Source organism: Odontesthes bonariensis, chromosome 18 (assembly GCF_027942865.1).
Source record: "Odontesthes bonariensis isolate fOdoBon6 chromosome 18, fOdoBon6.hap1, whole genome shotgun sequence".
NCBI lineage: Eukaryota > Metazoa > Chordata > Actinopteri > Atheriniformes > Atherinopsidae > Odontesthes > Odontesthes bonariensis.
The window spans coordinates 26,769,595-26,784,434 of NC_134523.1; the positions used below are offsets into that span (position 1 = coordinate 26,769,595).

Here is a 14,840-nt window from a genome sequence, read left to right on the forward strand (position 1 = left end):
GGCAGTGCTTTACTGCAGTTGTCTCAAACACATACAAAATGTAGATAGATATACATTTCTTTTATTTTAAACATTTTTACATCGTACGAAGATATATTCAGATAAAATAAAATAATGTAATGTAAATTAACCATAATAAAACACATCATCAAGGTCCCACCGTCAGTGTGTACTGTATGGCGATTTCAGTGGTATAAATAGCGAAAAGATGCCATTGAAAGGTCAGTAAGAAGGAACTTTTAGGATGACGAGGGAGCGTGATGACCGACCGTGACTGCGTGGCCGCGATGGGTATTGTCAGGGCCGCGGCCCTTCGGGCATGTGCCCGAATGCCAGACCGCTCAGTCCGTGCCTGTTTGTCAGTCACAGTCTTGTTTTGTTCACAGTCATGTTAAGTTTTTTGGTATCCGGCTCGGCCGCATTTTCTGTTAAAACCTTTTTTTGAGAAAATAAATTAAGTTTTAAGTTACCAAGAAGTCCGCATCCTTCTCCTCACACCCACACCTCGCTGACAAAAACTTTTTGTTTTGAGTCATATTTCACATGAAACAAGCTTTTTTTTTTCATTTGAAGAGGTTTTTAAGCTAATTTCAAGATCACTTTTAACGCAAAAGTCCTAAATATCACATCTTATTTCAAGAAATCTTGACAAGCCGATTTTTTTTTTTTTTTTTTTTGCTTATTTCAAGCAAAAACGTCTTGTATTGTTTTTTTTTTTTACTTATTTTTGGAAGGGCATTTTTTCCAGTGCGATCTGCACCACAGAAGTACTTCAGTGTGATGACTGCTAAAATGAAGCCACACTGAAAACATTGCAGAAGACACACTTACACGACACACTCCATACTACTGAGCTGGGCAGCGACCTCCTGCTTGCTGCTCCTCTCCAACAGGTTCCAGAGGATTTCCGAGGAGCAGGAAAGAACCTGACCGGATGTGTCGGGTTCGTTCATGTGGAGACAGATCATCTCAGCTGCTCGTGCATGCAGCATGGAAGAACAGTTCACGTCTGTGGATGCAAAGAGACAAAGATACAAGACGTTTTTGCTTGAAATAAGCAAAAAAATCTGCCTATGGAACTAGTGAAAATCGGCTTGTCAAGATTTCTTGAAATAAGATGTGATATTTAGGACTTTTGAGATAAAAGTGATCTTGAAATTAGCTTAAAAACCTCTTCAAATGAAGAAAAAAGCTTGTTTCATATGATATGTGACTCGAAACAATTTGTTTTCAAGACTTTTTCATTTAACAAGATATTCCAGATGTATTGTCTTCAAACAAGTCCCTATATCTGGCTGAAATGGTACTTGTTAGGTAGTTGTGTCTTATATTAAGTGTGATGAGATATTTTGAGAAATGAGACAAATATACTTGGTAAGACTTTAAGTTTTTCCAGTGTGTCGTCTGATTATTAGTCAGCAATGCTCATAAAATGCTGTTAACAGCTCCCACCCCACGTCCCTGCATGCACTGTGATACCAGCAGCTGACCAGAAGAGCTGGAGAGGATCTGAAGGGTCCTCAGGAGCTGCAGCTTGATGGCAGGCTGGTTCTGCAGAGTGGCCATGGAGAGGAGCAGCGTCTTGGGGAGGTCACTGCGCTCCAGCAGCTGCAGTCTGTAGCCTGGAGAGGTCGAGTGGAGCGCTGCAGGGACAGAGCCGGAAGATTACCAAAGAAAAGAGTAAAGGCTGGAAGCCCTCATTTCTTTCTGTTTCCTTCCAAGCAGCCAGACTTCCTGTAACCTTTAAAGTGTATTTATCAACAGTTCTCCAGCTTTCTGAAGCTCTTTCAGAGATTTTATTTGGATATTTTCTGCTTTTTAACTCATTTTCAGTCCAGTTCAGGTGTTTTTCCTCTTTGTTAAGCCACTTAACTCTGACCTATGAACCATTCAGGCAGGAAAAAGGCTCCTAAATCAAGGGATGAACCAGTGTTGTGTCCACACAGAACAGACAACTTAGCAAAGAAGCCATTTTAAACTGGATCTTTAGGCACTTTGTTCCCAACAGCCTGTCACAGAGACACATAATTTGTTCCCATTTCTTTAGTTTGTTAAATCAATTCTTTCATTAGATGCTCAAGAACAAGCCGGAGTAATCTCAAGTTAAATGAAATCTTTATTTGTGGTGACAAATGGAGTATATCAGCGCTGGACCCAGTATGACAGACCTCTCCCAGGAAATCCGTCAGACAGAGCCTTGATTTCCGGTAACATTTTGTATTTATATTCCTCATTGTTTCACATAGGTTGGACTCATTGTCGACCAAATATGATTGGACATGAGTAGGTTCAACATGCTTCGTCATATTCTCTGACTAAGCCAAATAATGTCTCTGAATAAGCCAAATAACGTGTGTGTGAATCTTGCACCTGCTTTCCCAGGCTAATTGTTTTGTCTCCCCATTCCTGGATCAGTTAAGGTCATGTCTCGTGTCCATTGCGGAAAAGTACAGCATTTAATAAAGCCAATTTTAACAAGTTGCATCTGTGAAAAACAGCAAAGATAACACAGTCTGACAGACAGAAAACAGGATTTCCGCAGCAACAACGTGATTCCCAAAGAGCTGTTAGCTGAAAACTTGGCATATCTCAGCATGGTGTGCAGTGTGTCCTTAAAACATTTGAGGAAACTGGACAAGTGGAGGACAGAAGAAGTGTCAGGCCTAAAGAACTGTCTACAGCGGTTGTGAGAGAGGAAAGTCTGAGGTGATCCGTACCTTCGAGCTGCTCCGTTTGACCCAAACTCCTGTAGAACCACTTCACACATTCAACCACGTTCTGCTTCACTTCAGGATCAGACACCCTCATCAGAAACCCTGCCAACAGAAACACATGTGTCACAGTCTGTCTGATGGCCTGAATTATTTCATCTGTTGATCTTTTTGTATCTTATCACTAATGAAATGTTTTTTTTATATGGAAACATCAGCCTCGGCAGAAGATCTCCACAGTTTTCCCTGAACTGGAGGATTGTGTTACGGAAGTCTAAGACATCTGGAGGCACACCAGATGTGTCCTCAGTACTTATTCTGCTGTGTGCGGCCTGTTAACGTGCACACTGAGCTCTTTAACTGTGTATAAGCTTCGTTTCCTTCAGAAACACCGTCTTTCTGTGCTGTACTCCACCTTATTAAAGCCATTAGAATTAATCTATGTATTCGAATGCACAAACATTTGTTTGTTGTAATACACTGGAAAAAATCCAAGTCTTACCAAGTATATTTGTCTCATTTCTAGTCAAAATATCTCTTTAAACTTAATATAAGACACAACTGCCTAACAAGTACTATTTCAGCCAGGGACTGGTTTGAAGTAGCCTGGCTGACGCGTCCATAATCTCGATGAGATGGTGGTCTGGGAACTAGGTGTGCATTTTCTCGTATCTGAGGCATGGTTTACGAATGCTGAGCCGTTTATTGGGCGCTACGAATGTCTATCAAATGGCGTCTGGTTCTTCCCATGCTGCTTTGCGCGCGATTCATAGCCAATTGTATCACTTATACCAGATGACGACAGAAATTCGACGAGGAAGAAGAAGAAAAAAAAGTAAAATAAAAGTAAACTTGCGCTCTAAGCTACATAAAGTGATGGTTCGGAGTAGATTCACCCTAGGGTCATTTGAACCGTGACATCCAGCCAAGTTTTTCCGATATTGGCTGAACATCAGCCGAGTTACTGAGTTATTCCGAATAGCTTAGTACAAGCGCTAATGGACCCTGGCAGTATCTCCAAAATTACCACACTAAAATCACATGCCATGACACCACACTTCTACAGTAGTACAAATATGGTCTGTACTCACAAAACGATGCATTTAGAAGTTTGTACATAGTCCAGGAGTTTATTATTATCAACACAAGCCTAATAGCTTCTCTGCTGCTACAGCTGCGTCGACGTCACTTCTGGGAGCTGGGAGCTTCAAAGTAAGATGAGGGTTGATCTACTACTGTAGACAACAAAGTATATGCTATATTCTACATGTTTTTTTTATGAATTTTTATGCTGTAGTTGTGAATTTATTTTATCAATGGAGAAATTGAGCAGCCTTGCTTTGTTGTCTACAGTAGTAGATCAACCCTCATCTTACTTTGAAGCTCCCAGATCAAGGAAGTGACATCGACGCAGCTTTAGCTGCAGAGAAGCTATCAGGCTTGTGTTGATAATAATAAACTCCTGGACTATGTACAAACTTCCAAATGCATCGTTTTGTGAGTACAGACCATATTTGTACTACTGTAGAAGTTTGGTGTCATGGCATGTGATTTTAGTGTGGTAATTTTGGAGATACTGCCAGGTTCCATTAGCGCTTGTACTAAGCTATTCGGGATAACTCAGTAACTCAGCTGATGTTCAGCCAATATCGGAAAAACTTCGGGTGGGCTACTTGGCTGGATGTCACGGTTCAAATGACCCTAGAATGAATCTACTCCGAAACACTTTCTAAGGCTGCATCGAACGGTAACGTTGTGTCCGCTGCCATGTTGGTTTAACACTCTACAAGCTTCGGTGTAGCGCATAGATGTCGTCATCGTCTTGCTGCCCCCCCCCACGTTCTGTGATTGGTTCCCAAACTCAGGCAAAAATAAGGGCGGTGGTTTCCAGGCTGACTTTGCAGTGAGAATGAAATCGAGCGCAAAGCAGCATGGGAATTCCCAGGCTAGGTTTGAAGACAATACATCTGGAATATCTTGTTAAAGGGGAACTCCGGTATTTTCAACATTAAGCCTCTTTTCTGAGTCGTCTGCAGTGTTTTAGAACCCACCTCACCGCTTTTTTGATGTTTACTGCTGTCTCCGGTATTTGCCTAATTTTGATTCTTCTCAACCTGCTTCAGAATGGCAAGTCATGCGCATGTCCAAAAAGGTCCGTAAAAGCACAATAAACGTCCGTTTTCAAAATCATCAACTCACCGGAGTGGTTACTGGTGTGCACTGGTAATCCATATCAAATTTCGTTGCGAAAAGTTGCTTCTGTCGTGTTTTATTTGGCAGCTCGTTCATGCTCGCACTATTTTCTTAGCGGTGGCGGAGTAATATCAACGAACATCCAGTACAAAATGTCAAATAAAACACGACAGAAGCAACTTTTAGTGAAAAAGTCTTGAAAACAAATTGTTTTGAGTCACATATCATACGAAACAAGCTTTTTCTGACATTTGAAGAGATTTTTAAGCTAATTTCAAGATCACTTTTAACTCAAAAGTCCTAAATATCACATCTTATTTCAAGAAATCTTGACAAGCTGATTTTCACTAGTTCCATTGGCAGATTTTTTTTGCTTATTTCAAGCAAAAACGTCTCGTATTTGTTGTTTTATTTACCTATTTTTGGAGGAGCATTTTTTCCAGTGTAAACATGTCCCTTTATCACAGTATCTATGAGCCCTGAAGCTTGATTTGAATCATTTCCACCAATTGAAAGCAATTCAACGAAGTCCAACACTGGTTTTATTCTTTAACTTCCTTAGATAAGTTTTCCAAACACACTGAAAGAATGGAAATCAGTGTCTATCAGAGCATAAAAATCCACCCGAGCACGATTATAAATAAAGTAGCTAGGATTTGAAAAGTAGTGGAAGTATCCCTTTAAAGACTGAGGACGTACCGATGTGAGAGATGAACTCTGTGGCGTCCTGGGCGTAGCTCAGCTCGTCGGATGCTCGCTCCTTCAGGAAGGGCAGCCTGGGATGTCACAGAGCGACGCTGGGATGATGACATGACCTCATCAGGACAGAAACAGTCTTGCTGAGTCTCGAGTTTCTTACCTGCAGATTTTAAGAGCTTCACACAGAGCGGGCACATATTCAGGGTGATCCTTCGCCTTCTCTGCACAGATGTCGAGGACTCGGGATAAGGCTGTCAGCTCCCTCAGAAGCTGGAAATGCTTTAAGAAGTTTTAACATTGTGATGTAAGTGTTTGCTCAAACAGAGGCGGATAAATCCTGTGAGGAAGCTAAAGGGAAGCTCCGTGAGGTCAGCTCTGGGCGAGGAAAGGCTTCTCTTAGTGTGGATTCCTTTTTTCTTGTCTTCTGTGTATTGTTTCTCTTCTGTTTTCTTTATTCTGTTATTTAGTCATTGGTTTAAATCAGGATGTATCCTGTTTGTATTTGTTTAGTCTTGTTTTTTGGGGTTTTGAATTATTTCTGAGTTGTTTCACCTTTTTTTTGTTTGAAATCTGTTTTTTTTTTGTCTTTTTTCCTGTTATTTGGGTTTCTATGGTTTATTTATTTCTTGGTACCTTGGTTGCTCTTTGTCCTGTGTTCTTAGTTTGTTTGAGTTTATACTTTGTATTGCGTTTTAGATTCTGGTTCTGGTCGTAACTCCCAGTTATCCTCGGCTCCACTCAATCAGCCGCAGTCACTTCCTCGTTAGTTTTCCTCAGTATACGTTCCCCTCGGTTAATCTCAGTCTTTGTCAGATCTGTGCTGTTACAACCTTCCAGTTTTTCTTTTGTTTGTTCCCTCAGTTTAGTTCACGGTTTTCCAGCTCAGTTTCTTTCTTAAACTTCCTTCTGCCTCCGGTCTGCTGTTCTACAGTTTGACTTTTTCTGTTCCGACTACAGGAGCTCAGCACCCGGGGACCTTAGTCAATCTTCCACAGACACATGAGCGACATTAATTTGCAAAGAAGTGGGATTTCTTGAAGAGAGAAGTCAATACTTTTGACAGAAGATTAAATCCAAAAGTACACATACACTGTAAAAAAATCTAAATCTTACCAAGTCTGCAGGCCCGGATGGTGTGAGCCCTCGGGTGCTCAAAGCCTGTACCCCCCAGCTATGTGGAGTCCTCCACAGCATCTTCAGCCTGAGCCTGAGTCTTCACAGGGTCCCCGTGATGTGGAAGACGTCGTGCATCGTTCCTGTGCCGAAGGTGCCGCGCCCCAGTGGCCATAAGGACTACAGACCCGTGGCACTGACGTCACACATCATGAAGACCCTGGAGAGACTCATCCTGGAACAGCTCCGGCCCATGGTCAGACCACTTCTGGACCCCCTCCAGTTCGCATACCCCGACTAGGAGTGGAGGACGCCATCATCTACCTGCTCAACCGTGTCTACGCCCACCTGGACAAGCCAGCGAGCACTGTGAGAGTCACGTTCGTTGATTTCTCCAGTGCATTCAACACCATCAGGCCGGCTCTACTGGGTCAGAAACTGACGGCGATGCAGGTGGATAGCCCCATTGTGTCCTGGATTGTGGATTACCTGACTGGCAGACCACAGTACGTGCGCCTGCAGCACTGCGAGTCAGACAAGGTGATCTGCAGCACCGGGGCCCCGCAGGGGACTGTCCTCTCTCCCTTCCTCTTCACCCTGTACACCACAGACTTCAGCTACTGCACAGAGACCTGCCACCTTCAGAAGTTTTCTGACGACTCTGCAGTAGTTGGATGCATCAGCAATGGTGATGAGACGGAGTACAGGGGTGTGGTGGACAATTTTGTCACTTGATGTGAGCAGAACCATCTGCAGCTCAACGTGGCAAAGACCAAGGAACTGGTCGTAGACTTGAGAAGGAGTAAGGCCCCAGTGACCCCTGTCTCCATCTGTGGGGTCAATGTGGACATGGTGGAGGACTATAAATACCTGGGGGTGCACTTGGACCATAAACTGGACTGGACTAAAAACACAAACGCCCTCTACAGGAATGGCCAGAGCCGTCTCTATTTTCTGAGGCGGCTTAGGTCCTTCAACATCTGTCGGACAATGCTGCGGATGTTCTATGAGTCTGTGGTGGCCAGTGCCATCCTCTACGCTGTTGCATGCTGGGGCAGCAGACTGAAGGTGAAGGACGCCAACAGACTGAGGAAACTCATCCGCAAAGCCAGCCACATTGTCGGAGAGGAGCTGGACTCTCTGACAGCAGTGTCAGATATTACATTACATTACATTACATTACGGTCATTTTGCAGACGCTTTTATCCAAAGCGACTTACAATAAGTGTGTTCAACATCGGTAGGCAAAAGAACTTCAGGTCACAAGAAATCATAAGTGCATTTCCTTCCAAAACCAAACAGCTAAGAGAAAAACTAGTGCTAGAGTAAGTGCGATAAGTTAGGTACCTCAGCCTCTCACCAACTGCACACCAGTCACAGCGGGGTGGGGATCCAAACCCTGGTTCGGGTAGGGGAAGAAATAAAAGAGGTAAGAAAAGCAGGAATGGGATCCAAACCCTGGTTCGGGTAGGGGAAGAAATAAAAGAGGTAAGAAAAGCAGGAATGGGATTCAAACCCTGGTTCGGGTAGGGGTAATGAAAATATAGAGGGTGCCAGTGGTGGAGGAAACAATAAGTGCGTAAGGAACTAGGACGGAGCAGGTGATGTCCTAAGAGGGCGGATCTGGGTAGTGTTTCCTGAAGAGGTGGGTTTTCAGCCTACGGCGAAAGATGGGCAGCGACTCAGCTGTCCTGATATCAGTCGGGAGATCGTTCCACCATCGGGGTGCCAGAACAGAGAAAAGCCGTGACCGTGTCAATCTTGCGCAGGGACCCCTGAGTGACGGGGCAGCCAGGCGCCTGGTGGCCGCAGAGCGAAGTGGTCGGGCGGGGGTGTAGGGCTTGACCATAGCCTGGAGGTATGAAGGAGCTGTTCCTTCCACTGCCCTGTAGGCCAGCACCAGAGTCTTAAAGATGAACTGAAACGAATGTTCATCTATCATTCAAATTAAATTTTTGTCGTTTTCTAAAACCATCAATTCAACTTGAACTAAATTTTCCAGGCATAACTTGTTAAAACAGCCATTTAAAAGTGTGAATTATGTGGCCTTTGGTGCGAAATTGGCCACGTGACCGTGACGTCATAGGGTTGACTCCCTTATTTGCTAGTATGGCTGGCTGCGAAAACAACATACATTTGATGGACCTATATCTCATAAAGGAACCAAAATTCTGATACAAACATCAGCAGGTCGAAAGAACACACCTCTAACATTATGTGGAAAAACTTTCATTGAATTTAAGCCACACAAATCGATTTAATATCTATATTGTAGAGGCTCTCTGCACCTCCCGTATGGGTAATGGAAATTAAAGAAAGTTACCATTTTCGGCACAGGATCGGCGGGCACAAAACAGCCATCGCTCCTACTACACGCTGATTATTATTAATATGTTATCAATCAAATGACACAATAGTGTATGTTTGCTGTGGTAAACTGGAAAAGATTTGAACATGCCTGTTTCGCAGATATGGCGTTCTGCTGCGCTGTCTTTGACACGTTGAAACCTAACGAAGGGGCACTTTGAAATCCAGCCACTTAAAAAAAACGTATGTGATAATAACATGGTTTTAATGTAAGCTTAATAAACAATGGCGTGGATTAACGGGTCGGAAATCCTCCAGTGCGCGGCCCCATCTGCGGATCCTCACGGGTCGGCGGCAGGGAGATGGGCACCCGGCCTCGGCACGACTGACAGCAGCCATCGGTAGGACTGATCCACGGAGCCTCGGATGTCGTAGCCGGCGCAATCACCGGAGAGACCAGACAGCAGATGGCGAGCGTTGTTGGTGGAGGGCAAAGCCAGGTGGGCTTTCAGCCGGCATATTACTCCACCTCTCTTTCCACGTCTTCTGCGACGGCTGTTGCGTGGCAACCGACCAGGTAGATGCCATAGGTAAGAGGGTACAGACGCCAAAACAGGTGGCGGTGGTGTTATGGTAAATTCGATGTCTGCTAACCATTTGTCTTTGAAATGACACCTTGTTGTAAAATCCACTGTCTGCAGACATGTGTCTGTTGATTAACACATTGACAATAATCATTCAAATGACCATTGTCTCCGGATTCTGCATCTCCCCAAAGTGCGAGACTTTCCCCCTGGGGGTGTGGCAAGGAGACAGTTGGAGAATACACACGGTGTGTTCTTTCAGGTGTCACCTGAAAGTCCAAACCCTCCTCTTTCTGTATAAATGCTTCTGATTTCCTTTGTTCTGGGTCTCTTCTCACCACGAACGCTGACTGGTGAGGTTTGGCCTCTTTTGCAGAAGAAATAAACACGTGGCCGGCCGGCACAAACATTGAAAGTCTCTATTTCACTTCTCATCAGATGTAATAGGAAGGTAAGCAAAAACTTAATAGGGAATTAAGACAATAATTCCATAACAATTTGGCGTTGTCTCGGCAGGATTCACGCGCAATCGTCCGGGGCAAAACACGGGAAGCGATTGGCCGTCCTGAATTATATAATTCAGCCTCTGAACGTCTGTTTAGTTTTTAAGACGGGAGGGCTTAACCGTGTATTTGTCCTGAATCGTTGCCGCTGAAGTCCAACGAACATAGATCAGCGAAAAACCATCTGGTGAGTACTGAAATATTGACTTCTAAATTATTATTTCAAATTTGGGTTTTAGCATTTCCATTTCTCATGATCTTAGCAGGTGGCAAAGTTTTTTGCTGCTTGTAAACTTAAGAAAGACGAAGCAGAGGATGTTAAATGTTCGTAAAACGTTTGTCTAATGTAGTTTTTTGCTGCTTGTAAACTTAAGAAGACGAAGCCGGAGTGAATGTGTTTGTACGTTAAATGTTGTAAATGTTTGTCTAACGTAGTTTTTTGCTGCTTGTGAACTTAAGAAAAACGAAGCAGAAGAGTGAATGTGTAATGGTGAATGTGTTTGTTTGTAGTTTTTTGCTGCTTGTAAACTTTAAGAAAAACGAAGCAGAGAAAAGTTAAATAAATGTAGTTTTGTTACTACTTGAAGAATAGTCAGTCGTACGACGCTTCCTAGTTGGGGTGGGAAGCAGGGTCCCCGTTGAGGAGCGCGGCCTCCGGGGAGGGCCACTTGTTGACGTTATGAGAAAAGAAATGTGGGGGGAAAAAGGTTAAAATATCTAAATGTTTGGGTTCCCAATAGGGGGTCCCTTAGTTTAAAAGACATATCAAAGTTAGAAGAAAAACTGAAGAATAGAGAACAGGAAATAATAAGACAGAACAAAATTCAAAGAGAGTTTACTAGAAAAAAAAAAAAAAAAAAAAAGGAAAAGTGACATCTGTGTGGAAAATCCAGCTGGTAACTAAAAGCACTTCTAAAAAACTTTAGTTGTTTGTCCAAAGAAAACACTGTACTAAAACAGCCTTACAGGAGATCTCCAAGTCACTGTGGACTGTCGGTAAGTATGATGTTTTTCAAAGTTTGTGAAAATGTTATCATCACTCCAAAATCAGACTTTAAACTTTGTAATTCAGTTAAACAAGAAGCCATCGATGGAAAACCACCATTCTTTGAGTCTCTTAAGACAGCAGGAGTCATTGTCTCAGATGATGATTCTCCAAAACACACACCTTTATTTCCTGATAAGAAGATAGAAGAGATAAAAAATCAGCCAACACAGTGTCAGCCAACACAGTGGTGTGTTTTTCAGGGTCTGCAAGCAGGTAATGCAGCCAATTAATACAATATTTGTATCAATGGTCAACTTTTTCATACATCTAATTTGAGGCTCCAGGTTTACACAGGAAGCTAATTCTGGTTTGCTTTCAACTTCAGCACACGAGGCCATAAATTCACACGTCTGTTTCAAGAATACTGTGAAAGCCAATGAAGCGTTCAGACAGTCTTGAATCCTTTGTTTTCTCTCCAGACACTACTTCGTTACAATATGCTGATGACCTAAAGATTTGCATCCCACTTTGCAGGTCTATTCTGATGTTGATATTCTATTCTCACACTAACAACTCAGATCCTGTCTCTTTCAGGAAATGCAGGCGAGGATGCCGCTGGCTGCAAACAGAGCGACATTCCAACACACTGATTTTGTATCAATTCCTGTTACCATTTCCAACTTTCTGAGCAAACACAGCCCTTCGCCACACCACAGGAAAAGACGCTCCAGTGCCACACAGAAAAGGAAGCTGTGTGATGTGGACCTGACGATAAATCTTTCCTGCCTAAACATTTCTTTCCTCACTTGGCATAAGTGACACATGGGTTGAACCATGTGTCAAAAGGGGGGAAGAATAATGCTATAACCCAACACTGTTTTCACTAAAGGATTTTCAGATTTTCTTCAAGTTTCATCAATCATGAACGGTTTGTGCAACGCATAACAGGTAAACAAAACGATCACACCCACTCACCCACCACAGACAGACCATTTGAACACCTGACGATAGATTTAATAATTGCTTAGTAATAGATCGACATGTGGTCGAACTGAATTGAAGTATTCCCAGCAAAATACCAAAAGAGGCTCTGCTAACAGAGATTATTCCCAGCTCACTTTGTCAATTCTGCAATAACCCAAATTAATACATTTCTTGCTATTAACCTCAAACAACATTGTTTATAACACCCTGCCAGAAAATGACACTCTAAAATCAAATTAGCGTAGTGTTGTGAGGAAACAGGACTGCCAGGGACAAAAGCCTATTGTCCTTATGCATATTAGAATAAGGAAAACATTTAACATACACATAGACCTTTTGCAATTCTTTTTGTAACCAGGCCACTCCATTCCACTCACACAAGGAAATATGTTAAAATATTGCAAAACTTATTCTGTCTATCTGTGTCAGCAGGTAAAATCACCACCAGCTTCCACTTCACGCCATGATTGCCAGCCTGACGACTGAGTGGGGGTGGAGGGCCTGAGAAGGAAGCACCGGCCTTCCAAATGATGACAGAGAACGACGCGGGTCCACGCCAACCACGGAAGGAAGATCCCCGAGGCAACGGAGGAGCCAAGCTGCCAACCGGAACGACAGAGGAGGAGCAGATGACACATGGACGAACGGCACAAGGAGGAACACACGCCGAGGAGGAACAACACGAGGACGAATGGTGCAAGGACGCACAGACGCCAAGGAAGATGGATGACATCAGGAACGAATGGTGCAAGGACGCACAGACGCCAGAGAGGACGACGCAAGGAATCAACTCAATAAACGCCAACTAGACGTGTTTCAACAAACTACACCATGGCACGTATTGGTGTGGAATTAAATATCCAAGCTCGGGTATACACAAACAACTCAGTTTTAGTCAATGGGTCACTCGACCCACATGGCTCCCAATTTAACATGCTGGTAGATTTTAAGACGGTCAAGCGGACCTCTGGAACTGAAGACAACCATTCTGATGAATATGAGAACATTACCAGCATCATCAAAAATATGCAAGATGCCATTCAACCCCCACTAGCAGTGAATGACTTTCTAGGCTAAAATCTTAGAGCCAAGGATGGCCATCACGGTTTTTAATAATTGTTTTCTTTTTGCTCTGCATCTTAATTCCATGCGTGTTAAAATGGCTGTTTGATGTGCTCATAACAAAGATGATTTACTCCTCCACGTATGTTCATGTGTATGCCAATAAGGCCGACCAAAATTCAACCTCTGTTCACATTCCTGAAACCAAATCAGACTTTGATGATAACATTTTGTAAATGTTTATTTTTATTTTCTTTGTTTTGCTTTGTTGGTTTGGTTTTGTTTGTTTGTTTTTATATTCCCATTATTTTCTCTCTTGTAGACAACCGCCAGGATGATATATTTTTCAATCTGTGTGAATTAGTGATAATAGTTATGACTATTTTTAATTTTGTTCCCTTTCATTTTTTTAATTCCTTTTTATTTTTCTTTAAGGTTGTTTTGTTTTCTGTTAGTGATTAGTTCTACTCAATTGAAAGAAAGTGGTTGGTGATTTCTAATTTTTATCTTTTTAAAATTCAATTTCAATATTGTTTTCCTTTAGTTTTTACATTATTTCATTTTATTCTTCTTAGTTTATTCTTTTTATTTTTTCTTAAGTTTGTCTCCTATCAGTGATTAATTGAATCAAAAAGGGGGGAATGTTATGGTAAATTCGATGTCTGCTAACCATTTGTCTTTGAAATGACACCTTGTTGTAAAATCCACTGTCTGCAGACATGTGTCTGTTGATTAACACATTGACAATAATCATTCAAATGACCATTGTCTCCGGATTCTGCATCTCCCCAAAGTGCGAGACTTTCCCCCTGGGGGTGTGGCAAGGAGACAGTTGGAGAATACACACGGTGTGTTCTTTCAGGTGTCACCTGAAAGTCCAAACCCTCCTCTTTCTGTATAAATGCTTCTGATTTCCTTTGTTCTGGGTCTCTTCTCACCACGAACGCTGACTGGTGAGGTTTGGCCTCTTTTGCAGAAGAAATAAACACGTGGCCGGCCGGCACAAACATTGAAAGTCTCTATTTCACTTCTCATCAGATGTAATAGGAAGGTAAGCAAAAACTTAATAGGGAATTAAGACAATAATTCCATAACAGTGGCTTTGTCTGATCGTTGACGTGATCGATTTAATGTCCACAGAATCTCTGATTTTCAAGAGACTCAGGCGATCATAGTGATGAAAACGATAAAAACATGACAAAACACAAAAAAAGCTAGCAGAGGTAGACGGCCAGCCACTCACAACGTCGCCAAATTCTAGCTGGATATGTGTGCAGACCGAAGTGCAGACTGAGCTGTCCCCTGCTTCCGAGCAGCAAACACCGTAACAGGTGCAGCTATCGGCAGGCGGCAGCAGGCAGTGATACGATCCACCATGCTCTTGTCTTTGCCTTCTCCTTGTCAGCCTCAGTTCCAGTATTTTTTAGTTTGGGAAACATGTGCAGAGAGATGCCTTCAGTGAAGCTGCTATTTTTGCAACTAACACCATTTGGCCAAGCAACACAATATTTTCCACCGTGCTTTGATGTCTTAGCCATAGACGCCGCCATTACAGTTAGACTACCAGAACTTCTGTGTCAACCCTATGACGTCACGCATAAAAAAATGAATTCGCACAAAAAGACAAAATGTGGCTCCTTTTGAGCCCGTTTTAACATGACTTCCCAGATAAATTATTATCCAGACAATATCTCAT

The 14,840-nt window shown here is 42.7% G+C and overlaps 1 protein-coding gene and 1 long non-coding RNA gene across 3 annotated transcripts in view; one reads left to right on the top strand and one right to left on the bottom strand.

The window, feature by feature from the left end:
- Positions 1-14,840, bottom strand: part of cfap69 (cilia and flagella associated protein 69) — a 49,134-nt gene that overhangs the window by 31,005 nt on the left and 3,289 nt on the right. Inside the window, exons 4-8 of the mRNA XM_075449090.1 lie at positions 5,764-5,873; positions 5,604-5,680; positions 2,718-2,816; positions 1,491-1,643; positions 832-1,009 (exon numbers count right to left, since the gene is read on the bottom strand). Coding sequence (XP_075305205.1) covers positions 832-1,009; positions 1,491-1,643; positions 2,718-2,816; positions 5,604-5,680; positions 5,764-5,873 — 617 coding nt within the window. The remainder of the gene's footprint in view (positions 1-831; positions 1,010-1,490; positions 1,644-2,717; positions 2,817-5,603; positions 5,681-5,763; positions 5,874-14,840) is intronic.
- Positions 5,695-14,159, top strand: LOC142367148 (uncharacterized). Of its 2 annotated transcripts, XR_012767027.1 has the most exons (3): positions 5,695-5,907; positions 6,561-9,266; positions 9,342-14,159. It is a non-coding gene; the product is annotated as an uncharacterized LOC142367148 (long non-coding RNA). The 2 variants fall into 2 exon arrangements; XR_012767026.1 differs by having other exon boundaries at positions 6,561-14,159.